This window comes from Pelmatolapia mariae, linkage group LG3_W, assembly GCF_036321145.2.
Source record: "Pelmatolapia mariae isolate MD_Pm_ZW linkage group LG3_W, Pm_UMD_F_2, whole genome shotgun sequence".
In the NCBI taxonomy this organism is placed as follows: Eukaryota; Metazoa; Chordata; class Actinopteri; order Cichliformes; family Cichlidae; genus Pelmatolapia; species Pelmatolapia mariae.
Window position 1 is genome coordinate 92,905,777 of NC_086229.1, and position 26,283 is coordinate 92,932,059.

Genomic DNA, 26,283 nt, shown 5'->3' on the forward strand with positions numbered 1-26,283 from the left:
TGCATGCTTGTACGTTGGACAGTATTAATAATAATATGATGGTGAAATGCTTCATGACTTCATTAAATCTAAAACTATTATACGAACAATGAGCTGATTGTGAGGGAACTTGAACCCTGAACAGTGTGCTGGTCCAAAGCTGGACTCTTTTAGCTCATTTTTGATATTTCTGGTGTTTCAAACCACATTTCAAGTGTCAGTTATTCGAGCTTAACTGTGCACAGATATAGTGTAGTACAGACACCCCACAGACAGACTCGTGGTAATGAGTATTTATTCAAAGACCACAGAGGAGAGAATGCATATGTTGATCATTTACAGATGAAAGGTGATGAGAACATAAAGGAGGAGGAGCTCATCCCCCCACAAACACAGTAAACACACACATCCAATCAAGTGCATCATGTCTCACTTAAATGAGCCTCTGATTCGTTTCACTGCAACTCACCTCATTTTAAAATATAAGTGCTGTGTCAAAATGTTATTAGAGCCATGGTTAGACCTGCTCTAATGCAAAAAAATGAAATCATTTGTAGAAAGTGAGTCAGGAATGGAGCCGCTGACCACAGACGCTGTAGCATTTAAAGGGGGAAACGCAGAATATCATCATGGTTTCACAAGTTGTTTTTGAGAATGAAGTCATATTCTCTGCTTTAGGTGTAGAATATGTCAGAATAAACATACACTCACTGACCACTTCATTTGGTACACCTGTTTGACTGCTCATTTACAGCCAATCACAAGACTTTTTCCTCCACAACCGTATCTAAGTTTACAGAGAACAGTGTGAAAAAGGAGAAAACACACGACACGTTAGCAGCAGCAGCAGACTAGACCAGGGGCTGCTCAGCAAGTGCAAGAGGCTACAGTTCACTCGGACTCACCAAAACTGGACGACAGAAGTTTGCAAAAACACCCTGATGAGTCTTCATTTCTACTACAATATTCGGATGATAGTGTCCAAATTTCAACACAGTGAAAGCATGGACCCGTCGTGCCCGTGGGGCAGCAGTCGAATCTGCACAAACCGTACAAATCTCTGAAGACTATTTGCAGCGGCTGGATGATGTAAGAGTGCAACCCAGCACTAGCAGAGTGTACCTAATGAACTGATCATATGTATATATGTTCTTTTGCTCACAATTGTAAAATTCTATGACATTGTAATGTGACTTTTTCTTAAAACATGACTTTCCCCCCTTAAAATCCAACTTTTTGTGAAAGCACAACTTCTTAAAAATACAATAAAAAAGTAACATTTTTAGACTTCTGTTTTCTTTAAACAGTGGCCCAGGTTCTCATATTTCTCCCACCTGTACAACCAATCCTGACTCCTCCATCAGTACATCGACAGCCTACAAGTTGAGAACGATTATGTGAATGGGCTGTCGATGAAAACAAAATCCCTGAGGTATAATTTCCAGGTGAAGAACTGGTTATGGCAGACTTTTCTTTTCCAAATAATTAATCTTCAGTTTTCTTCGTTGCATAAACTTTGTACAGTGAATGAAAAATATGAAGCGGTACCAGAGCTGGAGTGAAGGTTTCAAAGTGAAGGCAGAAGTTCAACAAGCTTCGCTCCAAGTGTTGAAGAATGACGCTGTTTGGAATAAAGTAGAAAAACTGGATATAATTACAAACAGAGACTGTAGAAACCAGGCTGCATCAAAGTGCTCATATAAAGAAATAATCATTCATATTTACATATTTTTGTACAGCTTTTAGCTAACAAAATGACTCAGGCTGATGTTGATGCCAAATGCTGAGGATAAGTGAGAAGAGGGCCTCCTCTTCCTCCTCTGTAAACAAGAGATTAAATAGACTGGAGTGATGTGAACCCAGTGACTGCACGCTGCCATTCATTGTCTTCAGCAATAACACCAAACATCTCATTCTATTGGATGCACACAAGGACATTTGGGGTTTAGTACATTTTATGGGACAAAGTGCTGAGTTGTCTTAAATTTGACTCAGTTTTCTTGTTCGCCTCACTGAGCACTCTGTTTCTTACTTCCTGAGAGAAGACTCAGGCCCCCACAATGCCACATTTCCAGGACTTCACTGTGCCATAAGTGCTTAAGTCCAGATACTCGTTGGGTATCAAAGGAACAAAGATTTTGACTTGCAGCAGGGAAACCAATGGCTCATCTCCACTCAGTCAGCAACTTGCTCACCCCTTTTGTCTGTTAGCGAGCACTGCTGAGCATCATGAAACTTTGTGGCGTGATCAAGCGTAGGATTGATAAGTTATTATATTTTATTGCATAACTGAATGCCTTTCTTTAGAAATGCAAAATAGGGCATCGGTATTAGAAGTCCTCTCCGAGCTTGCCTGACCTTTTCCTCCTCTGACAAACCAAACATCTCTGCTGAGAAATACATGAACGAGTATCCGTGTTTAAATATTCCACATTTACATTGATTCAGACCAGAAAGTTACTTCTGTTTTTCCTAACTAGCCCAAATGAGACGCAACTGCTAATTCTGTCTGCGTGCTAGCTAGCCCAGGAAGAGGGTGGCCCTGGTGACCTCAAAGTGAAATTTGCGAGTTTGTTACCACATTGGAATGTTTCACTGGAAATCTTTGTTGTGTTTCCACTAAAATCGAAGCATTCAGCATTCAGTAAAGCTTTCCTTTTTGGAGGACAGGAATCAGAACATCAAATGTAACATTGCCGCTACCCTAGCTGGTAGGCAACTGTTACCTGCCAGTTAGCAAGCTTGCTAATTAGGCAAAAGGTTATTAAAGACATAACTGTCCCATTACTTTCAGTTCTTTTGTGGGGCACTTTATTCTCCGAGGAGCAGTTGCAGCTGAAAGCTGAAGGTGCAACACAGCTAATATGACATGCCAACCTTGACAAAATATTAAGTCCATGCATTGCTATGATTCTGACATAAACGTAACTAGGCTTGGCTGTTAAATGTCGCCATCATAAATGCTGCGCTGTATGCGCCTGTACCTGGGGACCCCATCTACTTTGAACAAAACTGGCATATTAGCACATTAGCAGCTAGTTTGGTAGGCCAACAAAGACTAAGGAACAGAATAAATTCACATGCAGCTAGCAGCTAGCTGCCTCTGCTAACTGATACATTACAATATTTTACCTAGAAGCAAAGCAGAAATGTTTTGTTGTTGGCTGCCAAAGAGAACACTGCATCAATTCTTAGGATGTGAAAAGCGAATGTACCCCCAACAAAAAGAAGATCCATCTATGTTCAGTCTTTGCCACATTAGCAGTGAATGTGACTGGACCGATAGCATGAGCCCCGTGTCATTTTTCTATACATTACTTTTAAAAAGTATCTTAGCGTTACTCTACAGTTTGTGTCCGCAGATTCAGAGATATTATCCGATTGCTCCAGAGGACCACCCACTTGGGTTCATGTTGATTTATATTTAAAGTACCAACAGATACAAAGCTAGGAAATAAATACATAAGCAAAACATACATTTTGTACATCTAAAGCAATAATTTCCCAAAATCTTGTGAGGTCCTCAGGTAAAACAGGCGATGTGCAAAAAAGCTTTAGTTTCAAATGAGTGGCTGCACTTTGATTTTGTTTTAGGCTGCGTGATATTTGTATTGTTGTCGATTCCCACGTGGCACCCATTATTGTCCTTTAGCCACAGCAGTACTCCCAGATGCCGACTTAAAGGGAAATTGCAGTCTTTTACAAATTACAAATACCTGAATTTCCCTTCAAGAGAACAAGGAGGGCTGTTTCTGAAGTCATGTAAGGAGCAACAGACAGAAGCCCTTCTTAAGTGTCCAAGTGTGTTGAAGTGGGGGCCAGCTCAGTATGTCCATGGTCCCGGGGTGAAAAGCAGTCGTCAGAATGGATGAAATGCAGGGCAGTCTGGTTATAGCTCTGCAGGGCCTGCTGCTTTTCCACTGCGCTGAAATACAGCGAGTGAGGGTGGACCTGCTGAATATGCCTTTTAATAGTGCTGACCTTCAGTGTGGCCAGAGTGGCTCCACACACCATGCAGATCAGCCCGTGCCTCCTACAGTCGTAATCCATCAAGTAATCCGTCCGCCAGCGCACCTGGTAGTTCCTCCTCTGGTCCTTGCCGGGGTAATGACCATGACGAGAAGGTGTGTTTGCAGCGCCGCCATCCTTTGATTTGCCCTTGGCTTCGCCCACAGCTTCCTCCTTTATCACCAGTTTGCTGGGTATTTTGACATCAGGGGAGGCATCTTCATTTGTCTCTCCTGCGGTACTGAGGACATCAACTTCACTGGGGTTGATTTCTGTGGGAAAAAATAAGGGGGAGGGGATGCCAGATTCTTGCCTAGTTCCACCACTACATCAAATCTTTATCACACGCTAGTGTCTCTGCTTGTTGTACCTGATAGCACTTTTAGAGCCTTTCTAACCACCCACAGTGCTGAGTCAAGTGGCGTCTTCACGGTAAGTTGCAAACAAGCTATGTTAATACACACTATGTGATTAGCACTCCCGCCTGGTTTGACCGAGCCAGGACCCCATAAGTTCTCCCTGTGCCTGCATGTGAATCAGATTAATTTATACACTTTAAACTCTTTATGTGCTGAATGAATGTATGGTTAAACTGTGACTTGTAGTCTAAAGTGCTTTGAGTGGTCAGTAAGGTTAGAAAACTACCATTAGATTGCTGGAGACTTAATAAACAAGTAAACTATCATCTTCATTTTTCAATAAAACCCTAACAGACCAATGTTCCTGACAAAGCTCACGTTGTTTAACAGATTTATCTGCTACATTAGCTAACTTACTCGCTACACTGCAATTCTTGTGGAATCTTTTACTCACTGTATCAGTTGTGAAATGTCAGTTTCGGCTTGACTCTATAGATAATTGCAAATGCTGAGATTTACGTATTTTTCGGATGATAAAGGCACCAGATTATAAGGCACACTAAGCGAAACAAAACAGTTAGGTAAATCCAACTTTACTCAACTCATTCTTTTTGCTTCCTCCACTTCCGTATCATTGATTCACTAATGTTGAATTCTCTGGCAGCTGCTCTATTCCCATGTTGTTGCAGTATATTAATGACTAACCTGGTATTGTGGATGGATTATCTCAGTTGTTCTCCTGACTGAAGTTTGGTCCGTTTACAGCATCCTGCCATGCGATTGCATTTGTTCCTAACCATCAGGAACCCTCAAGTTAACTTTTATCGAGTGGAAAAAAGTTAGCATTATGCTAACATAGCTGTGTCGCTAGCCACCACGTAGCACATCATTATATAACAGCTAGCCCAACTTCAGTAACCCTACAAACGTCACTGCTGTTTAGTTTTCTGTCTTCATTTATGTTGGAAGTGATAGCAGAGCTGTACGTTTTAATTTTTTCAGAAATCTCTCAGTCAGAACATGCTATATCATGTTTAGGTGGAAGCTAGCGAGCTAACTTCCTGCTAACTTCTAACTCCATTGAATTTAATAAATTCTGTTTTCATGGATGCCTGGATGTTAAACTTCATTGTTTCACCTGGTAAAGCAGCAACGCTGATCATTTTATTAAAGATGAAAGAATTTAAACAGTTTTTAACTGTCAGTGATGCCACAGTGATCGTTTGACTTTGGGACCCTGAGAGGACAGAGTTTAGGACCCAGATTACTCCGAGAAAATTAAAGGAGTGTGCTTAAAGTGCGCTTTATAGTGCGGAAAATACAGTATGTGTACAAATGTCTATTTTCTCAGGCTAAACAGTAAGTGAGGATGCTAAAAAGACCAGCCAAACAAACACAAACAACTCTTAACACAGCAGTAAGGTGCTTTTGAGCCTCTTTGAGTGGGAATGTGTTGTGTTCCACTGACTGTGGATGTCAGCAGCAGCTGACAAAGCTGACTTACGGTATAAAACATGAAAAATACAAAACCACCAAACGTTCTACAAAGGCCTAATATTGTTGAAAAATACTACTAACAAGTTTACAGCTTTACAGAGACGTGTATCAGTGCTGAAAGCTTCTCACCATCTTGGATCTGCATGCCTTCACTGGGGTAATCTTTGGTCCAGGCTGCAGCCATGGCTTCCCTTTCCTGTCGGCTCAGGGTTGTGGTCTCCGGGTGACATTCCTGGATGTGGCGGCGGAAGCTGCTAACCTTGGTTTCATGCAGGACCTGAGAACACACCATACAGAACATGCCCTGGCCTTGAGGCCCGTAGGCCACCAGATAGTCCAGACGCAGCCGCCACGGGTCGCCCCCGTGTAGCCTCCTCTTCTTAGGCTGCCGGAAGGGCTGCAGACCCTGCTGGGGAACTCCGACACCGCCGTCCTCACCAATAAGACAAGTGTCCTGAGTTAAAGTGCCGCCGCCCTCCGTGTACACGTCAGTGTTGATCTGGATGGTTTCCACGTCCTCAGAGAAGAGCCCCACAGCGGCATCTTTGGTCTCTGATTTGTTTGAGTGCTCCGCTTCTTCTGCTACAGGGCACAGAAACATACAACATTTCTAATATTAAATAATCTGTTTGTTTCAGTCCCATTGTGGCTACATCAGTCTGTTCAAATGACAGCTGTGAGTCATTCAGACATTCAGAACACCCCAATTTTTCCAGTTTTTTTAATAGCAAATTGTGCAGTTTAATGTCTCATTGCGCTGAAATCAAAGCATAGCACAAATAAGTAATTGGAGTTAAAAAAAAATAATCATAGAATCATCTTATAGACCAAAATGTTTTCTAAATTTTTGACTCATCAAAGTAGCCTCCTTTGGCAGATATAACAGCTGAACACAGTCGTGGCTTCTTTCTACAACAGAAATCAAATCTTCTCCCATATCTGTAGCAGAAGTTCCCATAAATGTGGACCTTGTAGGTTGCTTTGCTTTCACTCTTCTGTCCAGTTCACCCCAAACCAGCTCGATGGGGTTTAAGTCTGGAGGCTGTGCTGGACACTCTGTGTTTTCAAGCTCACCATCTTGTTCTTTGTTCCTGAGGTAGTTCTGGCACAGCTTGGTCTTATGTTTTGGCTCATTATCCTGCTGTAGGATGAAGCTGTTGTCCTGTGAGCCGCCATCACACAGCTGTTAACTCTCAGAAACTTGTCCTCTGACTCAGTCGTGTCTTTGGGTCTGCAGACCTCTTCCTGTCACACTTTGTTTCTGAGTGCAGAAGGAAACTGGACTCACTGACACCTCGACTTTCTTTGTCTTTTCTCTGTAGGACAGACCTGCATTTATAAGTGTTATGATGGTCTGTCTCTCTTCCATTGTTAATCACCTTTTTCTCACATCACTCTACTTTCTGCAGTTCAACACTGTTCAGCTGATGCTGATGAGGGTATGGTACCACAGTGTGTCCAGCACTGCTTTATGCAGACAGAGGGAGCTGGAAGTAACACCTGTAGCTTTAAACTGTTAACCCATGTTGTCCCTGAAAAAGGCCTTTTTGTATCATTGTGAATGTGCATTATGTTGTTTAACCTCTGACAGTTCACCACATTTGTACCATTTCAAGCTGTTCACTGGACTTGAATGACTTGAACTGCAATAACTGGAAAAATTGTTCTCAAACGTTTGAGCGGTAGTGTAGGTCACATCCCCACAGCTTCATTCAGAGAGGAAGAACAGAGAGCCACACTTTCACAGTGTCACAGTCTGTGAGAAATCAAGTGACATATCGTGCCATCATCTTTAGAGAGGTCACGTCCGATGTGTCGTTGTTGTGCATGCGATAGCTATAAGGCCAGAAAAGGTGGAGAGCTGGGTCTCTGACTCTGGCCTCCATCAGCACCATCGCTGCACTTTTATCATTAGTTTTGATGGGAGTTATTGGATTCCTGTTTCAGTTTAAATTGTTTAGTTTCCTGATAGTAGTGTGACATGTGACAGTTTAAAGTGTCCACACTGATGCTACTGTGAGAAGTAACTGATGAAGTCACTGCTGCTCTTCCTCCTGCACATTTAAATGCATCCATCTCTCTCACTGTAGAGAAACATCCATTCACTCTCATAGATCCAGCTGCTCTGTGAGAAAGACTGAAGCAACAAACAGACTCCAGTTCCTGTTAACCTCTCATTACTGCAGCTGTTGTTAATGTGACCTGTCACAGTCTCCATCACAGTAAAGAGTTCAGCAGCTAACAGGTGTGTCAGGTTAAGTCATACATAAATGTCTACATAAAAGTGTAGATGGTGCCAGACTAAATCATGTCTAACATGTTGGCGTTTTGTCTTTGTCACCGTCTCATCAAACTGCTGTTCAATGATCACCACAGACTACTGACAGGGGTCAAAGGTGAATTTGGAAGGAAGATCTGGTTTGAGAATATTCATCAAACAATCATTTCTGTTGCTAATCCCAGTTGTGTTCAGGCTGACTCGGAGATTCATGGTCTCTGTGGGTGTCACCAAAGCTATCATGGCTGATTTTGAGCTCCTAGACCAGGGGTGTCCAACTCCAGGCCTCGAGGGCCGGTGTCCTGCAGGTTTTAGATCTCACCCTGGGTCAAACACACCTGAATCACATGATTAGTTCATTACCAGGCCTCTGGAGAACTTCAGGACACGCTGAGGAGGTCATTTAACCATTTAAATCAGCTGTGTTGAATCAAGGACACACCTAAAACCTGCAGGACACCGGAACTCAAGGCCTGGAGTTGGACACCCCTGTCTTAGACAGTATAGGACCTTATGAAAGGTGGAACCTGGTGTTTGAATCCAACCAGCATGATAAGCTTAAATTAACCTCTGGTAACCTTTTACTGACCATGACGATCCCAGCCTGCTCTGCACCAGTGCAACCATCTGACTCAAACAAGTTTGGCATGAATCTGAAAATTATATATAACATTTTAATTTCCAGTTTGTGTCCATCTGTCTCCACGTGGTGTTTTCCTCAACACCAACACTTGCTAAAGAATTAGTCATCTTACCCTCCGGGCGTCTCTTTCTAATGTAAATGCTTTGGAGTCTGGAGATGAACTGAACTGGGGTATTGCTGATTTACACGCTCTGAGAGCCAAACACATTACAGGGTTTATCCACTGCTAAACACAGTAAACACTGTACACTTAGCTAACAGACACACTGGGATCCAAACTGTGACCACAGCTTTATGGATGTGAACCATGAACACATCACAGCACAGAGAAGGAAAAAAGAAGATGGTGAAAGTGTAAAAGGACCACAGGGTGACATTACGTTCTTATGACTGTGCCAGTATGTGATCACCTGGAAGCAATGATCGAAAAAACAAATGATCTCACTTATTATCATGTCATTATCATTATCAGCCTATCAGATTTGACCTTGCTGATACACTTTAACCACCTGACTACAGATGGCATGGTTGACTGCTCAGTGCTTCCTGTTACTGGGGTAATGGTGACCTGGATAACCAGTGATAAAAAAAAGTTGGTTAAACTGATGAGTGACAAGAGATACGATGAATTAATCTGTCGCTACAGTACCTCCTACTGGTTTCACTTGCACAAACCATTTCCTTAATACCAACACTGCGTTTTGCTCGTGGGCGTGTGAGGTGTCGCACTTCTTACCGTGAGTCTGAGTCCAGGCCTGAAGGATGCAGTGTTTCTCCTCAGAGCTGTACACCAGTGAGTTAGGGTGGGTGTCCAGCAGGTGGCTCTTTATGTGGTCCAGGTGAAGCGAGGGCAGCACCGCTCCACACACCATGCACAGCAGCCGACCGGCATGAGACTCATATTCCATCAAGAACTCCTGACGGAACCAGGCATGCAGCGAGTCGTTCAGATAGCGTTCCAAGATCTGCGCTGACGGCTCGGGCAGGTACTGCTCCTCTTCTTTAGGCTGCGGGGCTTCACCCTCCACAGAGCAGGGAGTCAGGCTGATGGACTGCTGGGTTTGCTCCTGGGCTGTCACAGGGTCTGCAGTTTCTGCTTATAGTAGAGACAAAACAGCATGAGAACAAATCAACTTTTTTAGCTTTTGGCACTGTACTAGCTTTGCTTCCAGCAGACAGGTAACGTCAGGCGTTTATATGTTGATTCCAATTTATACGATTACACCATGGTTATTATAGATGTCTTCAATCAGCCAGGACAAATTGCCTTTTTGTCCTAATAACAATGAAAATGTGCAAGATAGTAACAAAGACACCGCTAACTAAAAGAAACGTGTGGTTTTTTTTACTATTTTTCTGAATCTGGGAGAGTTTTACATTTGGGAAACTTCCCTACAATCACAATGTTAAATCCATTGTTTTTACATGAAGTAATATCTGCCACAATCTGCACTTTTCTGCCACCTACTGTGAACACACGGGGTGGCTGCAGCTCAGGAGGTGGAGGAGGTCATCTGCTAATCAGAAGGTCGGTCGTTCCATCCCTGGTCTGCATGCAAAATATGCTTTGGCGAGATACTAACCCAGAGTTGTGTGTGAATGTGTGTGAGTGTTAGATAAAAGGCACTAATGTAGAAAAAGTGCTCGTGTGAGTGGGTGAAAAATGCATGCTGTATGAAGTGCTTGATCCCAGCTTTCACTTTGTCCACCATGCACGTCACAGGGTCAGTGGTTCAGCTTCTCCTGTTTGCTTTTCCAAGCATTATGGGATAGCAGCTCCATTTTCACTGGTGTGTGTGAGTGTTTATTAATGTTATTTTTGTCAGGCAAGAAAGAGTGCTACATCTCTCTGTAATATTAAATAAGCAACATGGACTACCTTCAAACAGTCCAATCCAATCAAATATTACATCATCACTTCCTCCTCACACATGACCGCGCCATGATATAAGTTCATACTGAGTTTGAGAAAAACGTCTACTTAAACCAACCCACCTCCAGTCTGTTGACCTGAGTGCCTAGTGTCCTCTTCTCCCTGAAGTGAGGGTCCCGAAGCAGGGCTGTATAACTTCTGCCCTCCCCCCAAACTCAGGTGGCTCTCCCACCCCGAGCGGATCACCTCTTTGTCGGCAGCGCTCCACAGCAGGGAGTCTGGGTGCTTCTGTCTGATGTGCCTCTTGATAGTGCTGAGCTTCAGAGTGGCCAATGAACTACCGCACACCATGCAGATCATGCCGTGCCTCTGGGGGTCAAAGTCCATCAGGTACTCGCTGCGCCAGTACTCGTGGTAGTACCGGCGGTGGTCACGGCCTGGAATCCGGCTCAGGCCTGGACGCGAGGCTCTCTGCACCCTGGGTTTGGCTCCAGAGGGCCCCGGGGCCAGGGAGAGGAGGAGGGGGTGATCTGGGCTCTCTGTGATGCTCCAGTAGCTGGTGCCTGGTGACCTGACAGGCGTGACCACACCGCTCTCTGATTCCACCTCTCCATGGCCATTGGCAAGACCGTCTTCTTCAGACAAGAACAAGACAGATTACAGATCAGAGCAGCAGGTTTCAAACTGAAGCAGTGTCTTCATGTTGCTAAAGCAGGGATCTCAAACTTAAATAAGCTGTGGGCCACTGCTGGCACTGTCATCTCATGTGAGGCCGCTTTAGTGGTTAAGTAGCACAAAACAAGAAAACACCCACAAATATTTCAAAAAATGTTGTGTTTTGTTTGGTTTTTTTTTTTATTTAAAATATTGTATAACAAGACAAAACTTCATGTGAACACAATTTTGTTCGTATTTAACAAAATCAAACTGCAGACATAAGTGACACATTAGTTTCTGACTCTGTCACCGAACTAACACAGCCAATCCCTCAGCATGTTTGTGCTCTCTGCTCATGTCGCCTTCATATTAAATCAGTTTTTTCTTTTTAAAGAACGTATTTTAACATTGCACTCAACAACAAACAAATCCTCCCTAACAAAAAAGTCACTTCGAGGGCCAAACTGCATTAGATTTCTTCACGTCCATGTAGAAGTAGGGGTGACGTGGGCCGCAAGTGGTTAATGCATGAAAAATAAAGTTCCGTTTACAGATGAGCATCGTCTGTAAAAGCAGAAGTGTTTGGCAGGCTGCTGATCCGGAGCATTCAGGTGTGTGTTAACACAATGCTACAATCTTTCCAGGATGTCCCAGTAAATTCACCTCAGGTTGAGATCATGCAGGCCTTCAGACCCCAGTTAGCAGGAGAAAGGCTCTTCTTGCGTAAAGAACATGGTGCCATTAGGTTTGTAAAGCTGCATCTGAACAAACCAAGACTTCTGAAATAATGTTGATTAGTCAGATAAGATCAAAGTGGAGATGTTTCCCCATAATGTAAAGAACAAACCAAACACAGCACAGCAGCAAAAAGACTTCACACCAGCTGTCAGTGCGGGGGTGTGTGGCTCATCACTTGTGCTTGTTCTGCAGCTACCTGAGCATCTTACAGTGTGTACAGCTCCTGTGTACCAAAGCATCGTGAGGCCACCTATCTGACAGCCAGAGCTGAAACTGGAGCGCACCACACAATGATCAGCGTGCTGTGGTGGGACCTTAGCTGTGCATAAATGAATGCCTACACATCTCAATACACTGAAACAATGATGTAAGCAATAGTGGGGCGATGTCATCTTGTTCTCAAGCTTCCCTGAAAGCCTGACCTCTGACCTTCAGACTCGAAGATTCTCTTTTCGAACTCGTCTGAGATTTTTCGTAGACACACCCATGGTTTCAATTTGAAGCTCCCACGCCACTTTGTTCTTGAGTTACTGCGCACACAAACATGGGTGTCTACATGGCCCGCCTACCCGTCAGAGTGAATACCCCATCAAATTGTTGAAGCTGTTGCTAAATTTAATTTCAATTTTGATTTATATTCAAAATTAAATTGAAAAGCACACTTCTCTATTCCTCAAGTCAATTTATATAGCACCAATTCACAACACCAGTCGTCTCAGTCCTCAGGCATCATCCTCTCATTCTCCAAGATTGTGTTAAATCATCTGGTCAAAAATCGTCTTTTAGACTTCTTCACCTCCCACCATTCAATCCTTGGCTCTACGTTCACTGGCTTCCTCTTCTTCATTTTTTCCATTGCATTGCCTTTTAATGTCTCGCTGGATTTTTGCTGATTGTTAAGCACTTTGATCAACCCTGTTGTTTTAAAATGTGCTATATAAATAAATAAACCTTAAACCTTAAAGTCATCCTATAGACTAGCATATGATGCTGCCTAGTTACGTTCTCCCAAAGCACGACTTTACAGTCTCCTATCTCTTTCAGACTGCACACTCAATAATAATCACCCATCCAACAAATAATCAGTAGTCTGACTCCATGCACTGCACTGGCACACTCAAAAACAAATCCCTGTAGCTGACAGAGACCAATAAAAACAATATACACCTGAACATCAGCAGGCTTGGAGCAAAACAATCTAGTTTCCATTAATATGAAGTTATTAAGGTACAGGCTGTCCACACAGGTCTATTTCTATCTCACTGCGGATGGGTAACATTTAAATAGTGTGTTTAAATGATACCAATCTTTACAAAAACCCAAACGATTACATGAGAGAAAGCAGCAGAAATATCATGTGAGTAAACTGTTAGGTCTAACATTGGTAGGCATGTCTTTCGGGCTAGAAACGCTAGCCTTTCAGTTCCTCACAGCTTGAGCTTTAAACTTCCAGAGAAAGTCACGCTGCTGTCATCTGGTAATCAAGCACAACTTGCTTACGGACATTTCTGCGGTCAGCTCGCACCTCACGTGAAAGGATAACCCTGCCTTTATTATCTTTCTTCTTCAGTGACCGGCGTTTATTCCGCTCTTTGACAGGTCTGAGACGGCCTGTACCGCCGCTGTCCACTAGGTGTCAGCAGTGTGCGCTTCGCCTGGCTGCCTGCGTGCAGTTGAGCCTTTGTTTATAGGAGCCACAGAGACGGAGGGGCCATGCTGCTCCATGGCTTTGTCCCTGACACGGATTAACTGGCTGCCTGACAATGGCTGTGTCTCTGACAGCCACGCAGACCCACTTAGCGTTGGAACAAAAACAAGAAAATTAACACTAGATGTGTTTTTTTGCTCTTTACCTACTAACTCGCTCTCCTCCTGCGTGGTTTCCTCCTGCCCGCTTGTTATTAATGAGAGCAGCTCCGGCTGATAGGCACAGCGGAGCTTCACGGGCTCCCCCTGCCCCGCTCCTTTCTCTTCCATCACTGGATCGCTGCTCTCGCTTCAGTCGTGGTTGGCGGTGCTTCGTTCAGTGGGTCGTGTCGCCGTCGTGGGGCATGTCACCCTCACAACAACAACACGTTCTCGCCGCTCCGCAGCGTTCGACACGCATCTGCCAGGCGCTCTATAACGAGCCCACCGCCGAGGAGCCCGTGCTCTCCGCGGTCCCCCCACGCGCCCCGCACGGGAGCCAAGTTAACTTTTCATGCAAGCACACAATCATAAATCCACCGGCGAAAAGGGCCGCTGCTCCGCGGTGCTCGGTGGAGGCGCCTCGGCTCAGGCCTCTACTCATGAATTTTTAGGCTCTTGCTTGTCTTCAGGGTGGGGAGCCGGACTAGGGGCCCCTGGGGCTCCTTAAGGGGCTCCTGGGTAAATTTAAAGAGACAGTAGCAGCTACGACGATGCACACCCACCCCGGGGGGGCAGAGGGAGCAGCAGGCGCTAATACCGGTAAGCTGCTGCTGCTGCTGCTGTCCCACAGCCGCGACATGAAGGCAGAGCGCCGGTTAACCACGAGGCGGTGAGTCGGGGCCCCTCAGCAGCTCCTGCTTTGTACCGGGGCCGCACGCGCTGTTTTCATGCGTCATGTGTCATACACATCTGTGCAGATGTTCGGCTCAGCGGCGCAGAGACTGAAACGCACATGTGTTCATGACTTCCTTCTCGATTAGTAAACTTGTCTGAGTTGACATAGTCCGACTGAAACCTCTGATACACTAACTTTGATGGCCTCAGTTGTAAACAGTATTAAACTCATGTTAATGCTATTAAAATGAAAAATGTTTCAGCTACTTAACTCACACCTTTGGATCACAAAGATTTACACACGTTTAATTAATGTATTCAGTCCATAGCTATAGTCTTGCTGTGACGTCAATTTAGTTTTTTCAAACCGGATCCACGTTAAAGGAACCGGGCCGTGGCCCCCAGCGCCCTAACAGTGTTTGTCCGTCAACCCCTCCCTCATGCTCATTTGGTCGTTGTGTAGAAAAGTGGATCCCTGCTTGAAGCGTGTGCACATGGATTCAGGTCATGTGTAGAAAAAGACAATAAATCAATGAACCTTTGTACAGCTATTCCAGTAGGGAACAGCTGTGCGGGACCTCCGTGTCCCGGCACCACATTATCTTTGGCTCGCTTTGGAAGAGCCTCCTGTCACAGACAGACAGACAGGGGGACTCGTGACAGGTTTGTAAAATCCTTTTAATGCGACCCAGTGAATGGATGTGGCGTGGAAAGGAGGGGGCGTTGCACACTACTGTCTCTATGTACACAGAGACACACACACACACACACAGCGAGCATCCCACATCCTGGTACTTTTCAGCGTTGTCAAGGCAGCCTGAGCACGACTGGCGGAAAGTAGCTGCAGTGTCCTGGCAGAATATCTGTGCAAAACCGCCCCCAAAGTGTCCCGGAAAGTTAAGTGCCGCTAAAAGGTAACGGACGTGCATGTTTTCTGTCTCTCGTGCTTCCGGGCGCGCGGCTTTGCGGCTCGAATCTGCGCCTGTCCTCGCGGCTTTCACGCGCAGACAGGCGCCAGTCCGCGAGGACCAGAGCAGGAAGATGTTGTCCATTGTGCCGCTGAGAGACACAACGATCCAGGCACCATTTCCGCTCTAGTGCGACCGCTTTTCCACGGCCGCTCTGCGTGTTTTGCTGTAGGTTGTTCGGCTGAGTGGCCTGGTGGCGTTTGACTGAAACACACTGAGAATAAAGAAAAATGGCAGATAGACTTTGTGATAGAGAGAGACAGCTTTAAAGGGACAGCGACACGCTGTTTTCTTCCTGCTTTCTGGAGCCGAAGCGCTCCCACACACGACGACAATTTCATTTATTTCATAGTTATCTCCTGAAATCTTACACTGAAACTCGCGTTTCACGCGGGAATCTGCACAGATGTTGTGACAGATGAGGTGGGCGTTGTGCACGTATTTATTGTCTCCTGACTGGTGCACGAAATCCTGCTGGAGTGAGTGCGTACAGATCTTAGAGTACGTCAGTGCTCCACTGAGACCACCTTACTCCGTGTACTCCGTGTACTTTCATTTAATCACGAGGCACACAAATGTGAGTTAAACAGATAAAATGACTTTGGCTGAACTTATTTGGTGGAAATAAAAAACGTATAAATTGTTACATTTTTGTAAATAGCTATTTGACTCTTCAATCCTCGCTAATATTATCACTACTTTGTGCAATAGAAGGGAATCATTGTGCGTAGTGTTTTATATACAGTATTCTATTTGTTAATGTTGTTGTGCTTGTTGTTGCATTACTGATCAGTGAGCATGTTGTAATTCCTATGGCTCCAATCACTGCTAGATCCTGAAGCGCAGGATTTCAGTTATTTCCAAACCTAACTATGGCCACCGCACCTGCCTGCTTATATACTCTTTAAAACGGCAATTGCAAACCTCAGTTTGAAATTTAGAGCAACAGTAGGTGCTACACATTGTGTTTTAAAAAGTGGAAAAATATTGTCTTCATGCATGCTCGATCATCCAGGTAAGGAAATCCCAAAAAGGTCTTCATTCTGTTCATCGGAAACGTTTCGTCACTCATCCAAGTGACTTCAACTTGTGTTAGTTTTGCTGTTGCTTAATGTTTATTACAAAGTATTACCCAGTATTTAGGTTATTTTCATCACATTTTAATGCAAAGATTGTTTTCTGTTCCTCAGGATATCTGCACACCAATGTGATGTCGGAGAGCATAAGAGGTGCTCAGAAACATGATGATGCTGATAATGACAGTTAGGATCCTGGACTGAGGGGCTACCAAGGCCAATCACTGCTGTTGGATGAGAACCGATGGGCTGTCTAACCTGGCAACAGCATGCCAACTGCAAAAGGTAAAGGTGGCTCAACGTCCCACCGTTACCGGCCGGCCTCGGAGTACGATGATGCCACGCTCGCCCTAAAGCGAGAGTACTGGAGAAACAAGAAGCGAGAGCAGCGGGCCCGTCTGTCAGAGGAGAGGGAAAGGCACAAACACAACAACAGCAGCCGGGGAGGAAAGCAGCTAAATGCCCCTGCGGAAGAGGATTCCACTCTGGCCCAGTCATCAGGTGCTTTGTCTCCTCCTCTGCAGAGTAATGATAATTCATACAATTCTGTGTCAAAGCACGGAAATGCTTTGGGGTCACGTGAAACCACTGACAGCCAAAAGGAGAAGTGGCTCCAGACAGTAAAACTCAACAAGCGTCTGCCTCAGTTGCCAGCGTCATGTTCCATTTCTGCCAAATCAGCCAGCGGCAACGCAGCCGCAGGTAAACGTCAGACAGCAAGGGACGCAACCGTTTCCTCACCCGTGTCCAGTGGAACTCAGCTGAACACCGTATCCTCAGTGCCTCCAGTCAGAGTGACCAGAATAACCAATGGCAGCTCCAGTAAAACAGCACCTCAGCCATGTGTGTCTATGCAGGGTGCATCAATCCCCAGAAACCAACATAAGGCACAGGTTGTATTACCCACTCAGCCCAAAGTCTTACCCACAGGTCTCGTTCTCGTGTCCTCTCCATGCGGCCCCACTTCCAGTAAAGCAGAGAGCAAAACAGCCATCTCAACACCTCAGAGTGGAACAAAGCCTGCCTTGGTTACCACACAGAGGGCTAAAGGTGTTGGCAATGCACAAGCTTCTCTGGAGTCCGACGAGGAAAGAGCAGCCAAGCGTCGGGAACAGTGGCGGATCAAAAAGCGAGAGCAGCGAGCAAAGCTTGCAGCTAGGTTAGCTAAAGCCAGAGAGAGGACACAGGGTGCAGAGATGACGTTTCAGAGGCTAACGGCACCAAAAACCGGACACGTGGGAAGCATAGTTCTTCCATCAGAGTCACTTTTGAGAGGAGCAAGCCAGAAGCAGTGTCATACACGGGTCAAAACATCATTTACATCAGCCAAAAGTGAAAACAATAAACTGCAAAGTGGGACAGCAACTGTAGTTGTAACTGCTCTGCAAACATCTGATATTCCATCTGTGAAAAAACCAGTAGACTCTCAGGGAAAGGTTCCAAGTTACGGTCATCTTGGCGGTGTTACCCGGGGTATCGCGAGATATAAAACGCCTAGACAAAGGTTCATCGAAGCACAGAGAAACCTAATGAACCATAGAAGTCTAAGGTGTAAATCCCCAATGCTGCCCTCAGCTTTTGGTACCAGAAGTATGCCCAAAATCAACCCTGACGACACGCCCGAGCAGATAATAGCTAAACGGAGAGAGTACTGGCGGATCAAAAAGCGCGAACAGCGAGCTAAGCTGTCCATGGAGGTAAAGGTTCGGTTGAAAGAGAGAGATTCTTTGATGAGGAGGGTGAAACGTTACCAGAAAATCCTCGAGGAGATGAGGAAGACTAGAGTGCTGGCACAGTCAACCGGAAGTGCCCTCACTCACAGCCCAGAGACCATCGGAGGATTCATCAAAGAGGATGGGACGCTGACTGCTAACATCCCTCACAGTTCTGTAGATCACAGCATAGCAGAAGACAAAAGCCAAGTAGAGCTTTGTGTAGTTTCTACAAACACTCCTTTGGCACAACAACAGTGTCAACCTGACGCTAAACTGAGAAGTGTTGCTCCCATCAGGATAAACCCGGCTCCCCCTCCACTTTGCTTAGCTCAGGTGAAAGTCTCTGCTCCTGGACAGCCAGCTAACAAACTGCCGCGACTGCTCGCAGTTAGACCACAGACTCAACTCGAAAGCACAACCGTTCCTAATTTGCACTCATCAACTATCCAAACTGTGGGTCAGCTCACACTTACTCATCCACAGAGCCCTCAAAATTCAGCAGGTTCAAACGTTAGCAGTTGTGTTATGAAAATGACCATCTCGAGTAGAGCGCCGTTGCTGTCGGCCCTGTCTCTGGATGCGGGGCTGACGGAGGAGGAGAGGATGGCAAAGAAGAGGGAGTACTGGAGGATAAAGAAGCGTGAGCAGAGAGCAGCTCGTGCTGTCCGATTGAGACAGGGTGTTTTACATGCTAGGGCTGGTGCAGCCTTACAAAGGAGGAAGCCTCAGAAGCAGGGGACGCTGATCACTGTGCCTCAGAGTAGAAATCTCACCGACACTACAGCAAATGCACCTCCTCTTTCCAACAACAGCGTGCTTTTTCTGCCTCATGCAAATGAAATGAAACAGGAGAGTGACTCCATGCCAGCAGCTGACCTAAATTCTCCACCAGAACAAGCCATCTGTCCAGATATCAAACCCCCTACTTCCCCACCTCCAGCACCCCAGCTGGAGTCTGACCCATGTTTGAGCGCAGACAGCCAAACTGCCACTCTGCTAGCTGTGGCCTCCATGAAGAAGCTCCTGGAAGAATCTCTTAGCACAGTGACAGAATGTAAAAGTGAGCAGAACTCTGTTAAAATAGAGACAATAGAAGAGGTTTCACAGCAAGACATGAAGCCAAATTTATCTCAGCTGTCTTTTGAAAGGGATGACACGGCTCCTATTGCTGCTGACCTCACTTTGCAGATAAAAAGCTGGGAGCTAGACAGCAAGGTCTCTGCAAAGGCCAGTTTACAAAGCACTCAACTCAAGAACCCATCGCAGGTTAGTGAGACAGTTCCACCTCTTCCTGCTTCCAATGAGGTAGGTGTGCATCGTACCAGTGAGCACTCATCCCAGACCCCTTTCAACTACGTAGTAAACACCTCCATGGAAGCACCACGCAGAACCCAGAGACTTTGCGCTAAAAAAGCCGGCTATAAAACCTGCTGCTCTCCAGAGCCACCAAAGCTGCATCACATCACAGCCGTGACCCTGGATAACCTGCAGCCACAGCAGCAACAGCAGGAACAGCATCAGGCACAAGAACAGAACAACTGCCCCGAATCAAAGCGGAGGTACAACAGCGTGGTGACGGAGCAGAGCGGCTTGACCAGCTTGCAGAGGAAGAGGGAGTACTGGAAGCTGATGAAGAGGCAGCAGAGGGCCAAGTTAAAGGCCAGGCAGAAAGACGGCGAGGGGGAGTGCAGCAGCGGGCTCTTCCCCAGAAGCATTCAGGTAACACGAGTAGCACTCGAGCTCTTTTTCTGCAAGAGGTGAAGTTTCTGCGCTTTGGTGTGTAGCTAATAGCTAATATTGATCATATTTGATAGTATGTTGTGTCCCGCTGGTTGCATGGCCCCTGATCTCAGCTGTGCATCATCATCAGATTCATCTTCACATGTGACTGTTTTTGAAAAATGAGTGCTAGCTCTGACCCATGTAGCATTTTAATCTTTTAAAGCCTAAATTTTCATGTTGTGTTCAGGATCTGAGCGTGGCAGAAATTCAACACTGAAAGTAAAGAAGACTGCATTTGATTTTCTTCCTCACGCCTTTTATCTGCATATAGAGTTCCATTTGATGATTGCAAAGGTGACAAGCTTGACTAAGGCCACTGAAATCTGCCGCATGCTACCAGATGAACCATTTCCCACTAGTGCAGCCTAACTTTGTATTTAGCTCGTGCAATGGGCAGAAAACCCAAGCAGCACTTAAATGAATGAAAGCTATTGAGTGTTTAGCAGCATGTGCACATAGTGTCTATGTAAAAGAGGGGCCCTCCATGTAAAGAGTGCATTTTTCACATACCTAAATTTCTCTATGTATATAAAATTGGTTTCTGCAGTCGACTCAGTTCAGACTTTGACTCAGTCCAGCTGAAGCTTGAATTACCGCGACAGAAAATTCTCAGGCATATGGTATTTGAACAGGAAAAACAAAGTGGAGTTCATCTGAAGGGGGCCCATTAAAACTAGGAGCAAACTCTGCCTCAGTTTCTGAAAACCCGTTTGTTCATGTCATATTTTCTTCTTTCAGACCCCGGGGCTTGTTATTATCAACAGTCTTAAAGGGGTGAGTCCTCCAGCAAAACGAGCCCTCCAGCCCAAACCACCTGTCTCTCCTCTGGACTCAGTGACCAGCATCCCTACCGTTCTGGTTGTTAGCCAAACAACATCTAATGCTCAACAGTCAGCGTGCACGCTCCAGGTCAGACTGCCTATCACCAGCAATGAGTACAGCAGTGTCAAACTTGGGCCTTCACATGCTGTATCCAGCTGTGCAGGAGTTTCTGAATCTCTACAGCTTTCACAAGCATCTAGAAGCACTGATGTAGACTCAGCCCCTGCCCTCCCTGCTGTGAAGCCACCAGAGAAACCACTGTCCAGTACTGACATGCACCTCATTGAACCCCTTGGTCAAAGTCCGTTAAAAATCCCCTCTGCTCACCTTCAGAGTCCCACACACAAGAAACAATCCTCCATCCAGCTGGCACCAGTGAGCACCATGGTTCCTCCAAAGCCCATCCCAGGGGAAAGTGAGCAGGACTTTCTGAGGAGGAAGCGGGAGTACTGGAGGATAAAAAAGAAGGAGCAAAGAGCCAGGAAGGCAGTTCGGGAGAAGGGAATCACCCAAAGCTTCAACAGCTGGAAGACTAGGCTGCCTCCCCTGGATCTACAGACAGAGGTGAGAGTTGCACAGTTACATAAACAGCTTGTTTTGCTTTTTTTTTAGCTTACTGGCATGTAAGGATTATTGTATTCATATTACATACTACTGACCCTTATATTATACTTAATAGGCTCAAGGTTTAGTTGGCATTTCTGGTTTGGCACTTGACTGGTTTTCTTCTTATTTATCTGGAAGGACCTTCTTGGTTAGGGTGTGCTAGTTCTCCTCTTACACTGCTTGATTAACCCGAGGGGTTCCACAAGGTTCAATCCTGGGTCCACTGATGTTTTCCTTTTATTATTCTGTCTTTTTTTGGCATTTATTATCCTTTTTATGCTATCTTTTAAGCCTCACCAGCCAAATAGGCTTCCCACCCTGGTTGGCTGTTTATCCCGAATTAGTGACTGGGACTCCAATAACTGTCTTGTTTTAAATTCTGACAAGACTGAGGCCATGATTACAGCTCCACTTGAAATACATTTAACATTCAGTCACGTGATTGATTTCTTTTGCTCATCTTCAAAGACCAGCGTTCGTAATCTCGGTGAAGTATTTGATTCCTCGCTGAACTTTGACTCACATATAAAATGTACCTCACGTTCCTTTTACTTTCATTTAAGGAACATTTCTAAAATGCGAGCCTCGTTCTTTGAACTACAGCAAATTGTTCTTGCGTTTGTGTCATTGCACCTGTTGTAATGCCCTTTTACCAGTTTAGACAAATCATCTTTGTCATGCCTCCAAACAATTACAAAATGCTGCAGTCAGACTCGTAACAGGCTCTAGCAAGCAAGCTCACAGCCTCGAGAACAAAAGGGTGAGGGGGTACCACTGAGGGTGAGGGGTACCACTGTCTACCACCAGTATCTTTCTCTTTACATTGGTTCCCAGTAGATTTTCAAATTCTCACACTTATAATTAATTAATTTAAAAATTGAAGAGGGTCCTTTCAGCAACATCAAGTATGTTTCCCACATAAATAAGGGTTAAAAACATCGGTCAGACTCTAACGCAGGTTTTCTATCACAAGCCTGATACCATCATTCCTAGGACTGATCTCTCAGTGATACAGAAGCAGAGTAGTACTTTAGTACTCCAGTAGAAAATGAACAGATTACTAAATGGTGCACTCGTGCCCCCGTTCTTTACCAAAGCCTTTGTTTGTAAGTAAATCAGATGACATAAAAGACATAAAAGCACCAGAAAGAAACTACAAAAATACACAAAATAATGTCAAAGTGACAAAACTACAGGAACTCTGCTTAAGCATCTCTCTAGTCTGACTTGTGTCTAGGTTCACCTTGTTTCAGGGAGCTCATAAAAGCACGTAAAAACACAGCACGTGGCCTGTGCTTTAGTTTTTCACTCTTTGTCCAATATCTTTAGGATCCTGGTCAGTGGGTGAACTCTTCTGAGGAGTCAGAACATCTAATGAGGTGAGAGATTTCTTTTGCTCGCTTTCTTTTGATATCAGCATCATCAACATTCAGGATAACACACAAAAATCTCCCTTCACAGCTCTTCAGTGGACTCGGCATCCTTTACATACTCGGATTACACAGCGCCAATCGAAGGTAAAGTACGTCACTTTGAACTTGAACGAATGCACATAAAATAGTGAAAGTAACCAAAAACAAACTCTTCTTTAACTGCCTTCTCAGATGAGTCAGAGCTGCTGTTTGCTGAAAGTGAGGAGGATTCTGTTTCCGATGCTGTGTGGAGGAGCCGCTACCTCATGGACTATGACCCACTCAACCAGCTGCTGGTGTGCATGGTGTGTGGGGAACTGCAATATTCCCACAGCCTAGAGGGAGTGAAGGCCCACATTGACGAGGCCCACCCGCACACCCTAACCTTGGAACCCGGCGAGAAAGAGCAAATACGGGAGGCCTGGGATGAGCAGGTGTCCCGGCGGGAACGCTTCTTCAGCAGCCAGCTGCAGCAGCACAGCAGACCTGTGGCAGGTACAGTATGTGCTCGGATCACGTAGTTAAGCCGTGTTTGCACGGTCACCTGACTTTGTAACACAGCAGAGTTAAAAGTAGCTGCAGAAGAGCATCTGTTAGCCTCATCTGTACGACTGATCCCCATTGAGGTATATCCTTTGATCGGCTCATATATTCATATAATGTAATGGTAGAAACGCTGGCTCAGCAGTTATATACAATAATTGACGGTGCAAACTCGCCTGACTGCACCGATCAGTCTGAAACAATTCAATTCAATTCAATTTTATTTATATTTATACAGCGCCAAATCACAACAACAGTCGCCTCAAGGCGCTTTATATTGTACAGTAGACCCTACAATAATACATACAGAGAAAAACCCAACAATCATATGACCCCCTATGAGCAAGCACTTTGGCGACAGTGGGAAGGAAAAACTCCCTTTTAATAGGGAGAAACCTCCGGCAGAACCAGGCTCAGGGAGGGGCGGGGCCATCTGCTGTGATTGGTTGGGGTGAGAGAAGGAAAACAGGATAAAGACATGCTGTGGAAGAGAGACAGAGATTAATAACAAGTGTGATTCAATGCAGAGAGGTCTGTTAACACATAGTGAGTGAGAAAGGTGACTGGAAAGGAAAAACTCAATGCATCATGGGAATCCCCCAGCAGCCTACACCTACTGCAGCGTAACTAAGGGAGGATTCAGGGTCACCTGGTCCAGCCCTAACTATATGCTTTAGCAAAAAGGCTAAGCCGTTTCTCTGCAGATGATCTGTTAACAACGCTGTCTGACTTCTTTTGCAGAACCACACAAGAACTGAAGAGCTGAAGAGACGGCTGCAGGAGGCAACTGAAGACCATGGACCAGGAGAAACAAACCCCACCTCCTTTCTCTCGTGTATTTTATTTCTTATCAGTGTGTTTACCTCTGCAGGAAGACAGCTTGGAAAAGAAGGCGCTAAAGCAGCTTTACCTCATTTCCTGCCAGGGTTGTGTATGTTTATCAAAGGCAGTGAGGACATTTTTATACTGAAGCTGAAGCTCATCCAAGATTTGCTGTCAGTCCTTCTCCTGTCCTGTTTGTTGTTTGTGGTCTCGCTGTGCTCCTTTTTTTCTCTCACCCCCGATCAGCTGCAGCAAACAGTTGCTCCTGCTTCTCCCAGAAGTTTCCTCCTGTTCAAAAGGAGTTCTTCCTCCCCACTCTTGCTGCTCATGGGGGATCATTGCACTTCTCTATAATATTGTTGCTTCTTACAATACAGCACCTTGAGATGAGTGTTGGAGTGAAACATTACTATATAAAGAAAACTACATTTTGGAAATCTTCACTCTGGGAAGGCTAAGCTAATGGCATTCTGGACATATCAGTTTATTAGGCCACTGAGCTTTCTGTTCTTAATTTATTGGTCCAATCACAGACTTGCACAAACATTTTCTTTGATCACATGACCTCTGTGGGCGCCATAATAAAATATAACCTGTGTTTTCTAGCTGGAGCATACTAACAGCCAGTTTGTACATTCCTCACTGCTCTGTTCTGCCTTGTTGGATTTTCTGCAGGGGTAAACATTAAAGCATTCTGGGAAAACACTATAGGTATTCCAAGGAAAAACAGGATAATAGGTCGTACGGGGGTAAAAGACTTGCTGAATGAGTAGCTCAGAAGAAGCTCAGCTCAGTCATAAAATTAGCACCAGTGTCCAGGCTGTGAATTCCACAGTGGGAAGTGTTTTAGCACCAAATGCAAAGAATAATATTGATTGTGTAAAGTTCCTGAAAACTCCTGGAAAGTAAAAGCTGGAACCTGCTGGCTGAGCTGCTGAGAGCACAAACTGGGGCTGAATGCACCGGACTGAGGAACACTATTGCTGAATACGTTTGTACTGGAGGACTGCGTCACTGCTTCTTTCTAATGTCAGTCTTGCTTTTAACTACTAGACAGCAGTTGTGCAGAGGCACACTACCTGTTCACTGATAAGCAGCCGTGGGATAAAATCCATGGCTTTTGTCAATGTGACATTTATCGTTAATTATACAATAAGTTAATATTTAACCCTGGGATTAGTCAGCTATAGAAAAAACAGCATCAGCACAACATTTTCTACTATTTGGAAGCTGATAGAATCTGCCAGTGTGCAGATTTTCCTGCAGGCTTGTATTCAGGTCAGTCTGCTCTAGAGCCTTGATAGTTTCTCAATCACTGAATGGGGCATCTGGAACTGAGCTGCAATTTGCTACTGCATCACATCCTTACGTGTTCCTCTAGGGGCAACTTTTTGTACCGAGACAACTTTCTTAGGGACAGTTTGTCACCTCTGCAAAAACCTCCTGCAGCACTGTAAATAGACTAATATAAAGCTGGTTATGACATGCCAAATGTGACTTTTTCTGTGCCGTTCCACAATATTTGGAGCAGCCTTGTTATTTATTGAATCTCCTCTTACGCAAGTGATCGTTGATGATACATTATTCATATCTGTAGAAAGCTCCATGTTAGAGAAGTATTTCATTTGTGAATGTTATCAATCCAAGGCTTTCCTACTTAAGTAGTAAATGGATGAAGTGCTCTGGAATGCTTTTCAATGATTTTTCTATGATTTTCATGAAGACTACAACACTGAAATATTCTTGTATTTGAGCACAAAGCTGAGGAGGTGAATGCTGTCTGTGGAGCCACAACGCAGTGGAAAGAGCTTGTGGTGACCAGATCACTCATGAAAATCAGACGTGATTGTCTGCCAGTTTAAAAAGGGAATGTTTAAATGCCTTTTCAGTAATAAACTTTTTCTACTGTTCATTCGAATCCTTTGTCTTTTTTGTTAAACTCTGTTTTCTCCAGTGCAGTTGTGTGGTATAATGATCAGAAA

At 44.9% G+C, this 26,283-nt stretch overlaps 2 protein-coding genes and 1 pseudogene across 7 annotated transcripts; 2 read left to right on the plus strand and 1 right to left on the minus strand.

The window, feature by feature from the left end:
* Positions 1–26,283, plus strand: part of LOC134625026 (NACHT, LRR and PYD domains-containing protein 14-like) — a 551,707-nt pseudogene that overhangs the window by 123,292 nt on the left and 402,132 nt on the right.
* zfta (zinc finger translocation associated) lies at positions 277–14,554 on the minus strand. Of its 3 annotated transcripts, XM_063470350.1 has the most exons (6): positions 13,886–14,554; positions 10,760–11,272; positions 9,501–9,857; positions 5,973–6,425; positions 3,961–4,259; positions 277–1,600 (listed from the first exon to the last, which is right to left on the minus strand). In XM_063470350.1, the coding sequence occupies exons 1-6, from the start codon at positions 14,007–14,009 to the stop codon at positions 1,547–1,549; spliced, it is 1,800 nt and encodes a 599-aa protein (XP_063326420.1). In that variant the 5' UTR covers positions 14,010–14,554; the 3' UTR covers positions 277–1,546. The 3 variants fall into 3 exon arrangements, with proteins under 3 accessions (XP_063326420.1, XP_063326419.1, XP_063326418.1); XM_063470349.1 differs by having other exon boundaries at positions 277–4,259; positions 10,760–11,269; XM_063470348.1 differs by having other exon boundaries at positions 277–4,259.
* Positions 14,700–26,187, plus strand: si:dkey-28a3.2 (uncharacterized). Of its 4 annotated transcripts, none has more exons than XM_063470320.1 (8): positions 14,700–15,469; positions 16,714–20,033; positions 20,835–21,005; positions 21,252–21,482; positions 22,854–22,903; positions 22,986–23,041; positions 23,129–23,431; positions 24,221–26,187. In XM_063470320.1, the coding sequence occupies exons 2-8, from the start codon at positions 16,869–16,871 to the stop codon at positions 24,235–24,237; spliced, it is 3,993 nt and encodes a 1,330-aa protein (XP_063326390.1). In that variant the 5' UTR covers positions 14,700–15,469; positions 16,714–16,868; the 3' UTR covers positions 24,238–26,187. The 4 variants fall into 4 exon arrangements, with proteins under 4 accessions (XP_063326390.1, XP_063326391.1, XP_063326388.1 ...); XM_063470321.1 differs by having other exon boundaries at positions 20,835–20,870; XM_063470318.1 differs by having other exon boundaries at positions 20,835–21,482.

What these genes read in the sequence shown, in the direction of transcription:
- zfta (XM_063470348.1), bottom strand. Translation starts at nt 14,009, where the DNA reads ATGGAAGAGAAAGGAGCGGGGCAGGGGGAGCCCGTGAAGCTCCGCTGT. An exon ending in GGCCTGGACTCAGACTCACG is followed by an intron (nt 6,426 to 9,500) that starts GTAAGAAGTGCG and finishes TGTGCCCTGTAG; the next exon opens with CAGAAGAAGCGGAGCACTCA. An exon ending in AGGCATGCAGATCCAAGATG is followed by an intron (nt 4,260 to 5,972) that starts GTGAGAAGCTTT and finishes TTTTTCCCACAG; the next exon opens with AAATCAACCCCAGTGAAGTT.
- si:dkey-28a3.2 (XM_063470318.1), top strand. Translation starts at nt 16,869, where the DNA reads ATGCCAACTGCAAAAGGTAAAGGTGGCTCAACGTCCCACCGTTACCGG. An exon ending in TCTTCCCCAGAAGCATTCAG is followed by an intron (nt 20,034 to 20,834) that starts GTAACACGAGTA and finishes TTCTTCTTTCAG; the next exon opens with ACCCCGGGGCTTGTTATTAT. An exon ending in TTACACAGCGCCAATCGAAG is followed by an intron (nt 23,042 to 23,128) that starts GTAAAGTACGTC and finishes CTGCCTTCTCAG; the next exon opens with ATGAGTCAGAGCTGCTGTTT.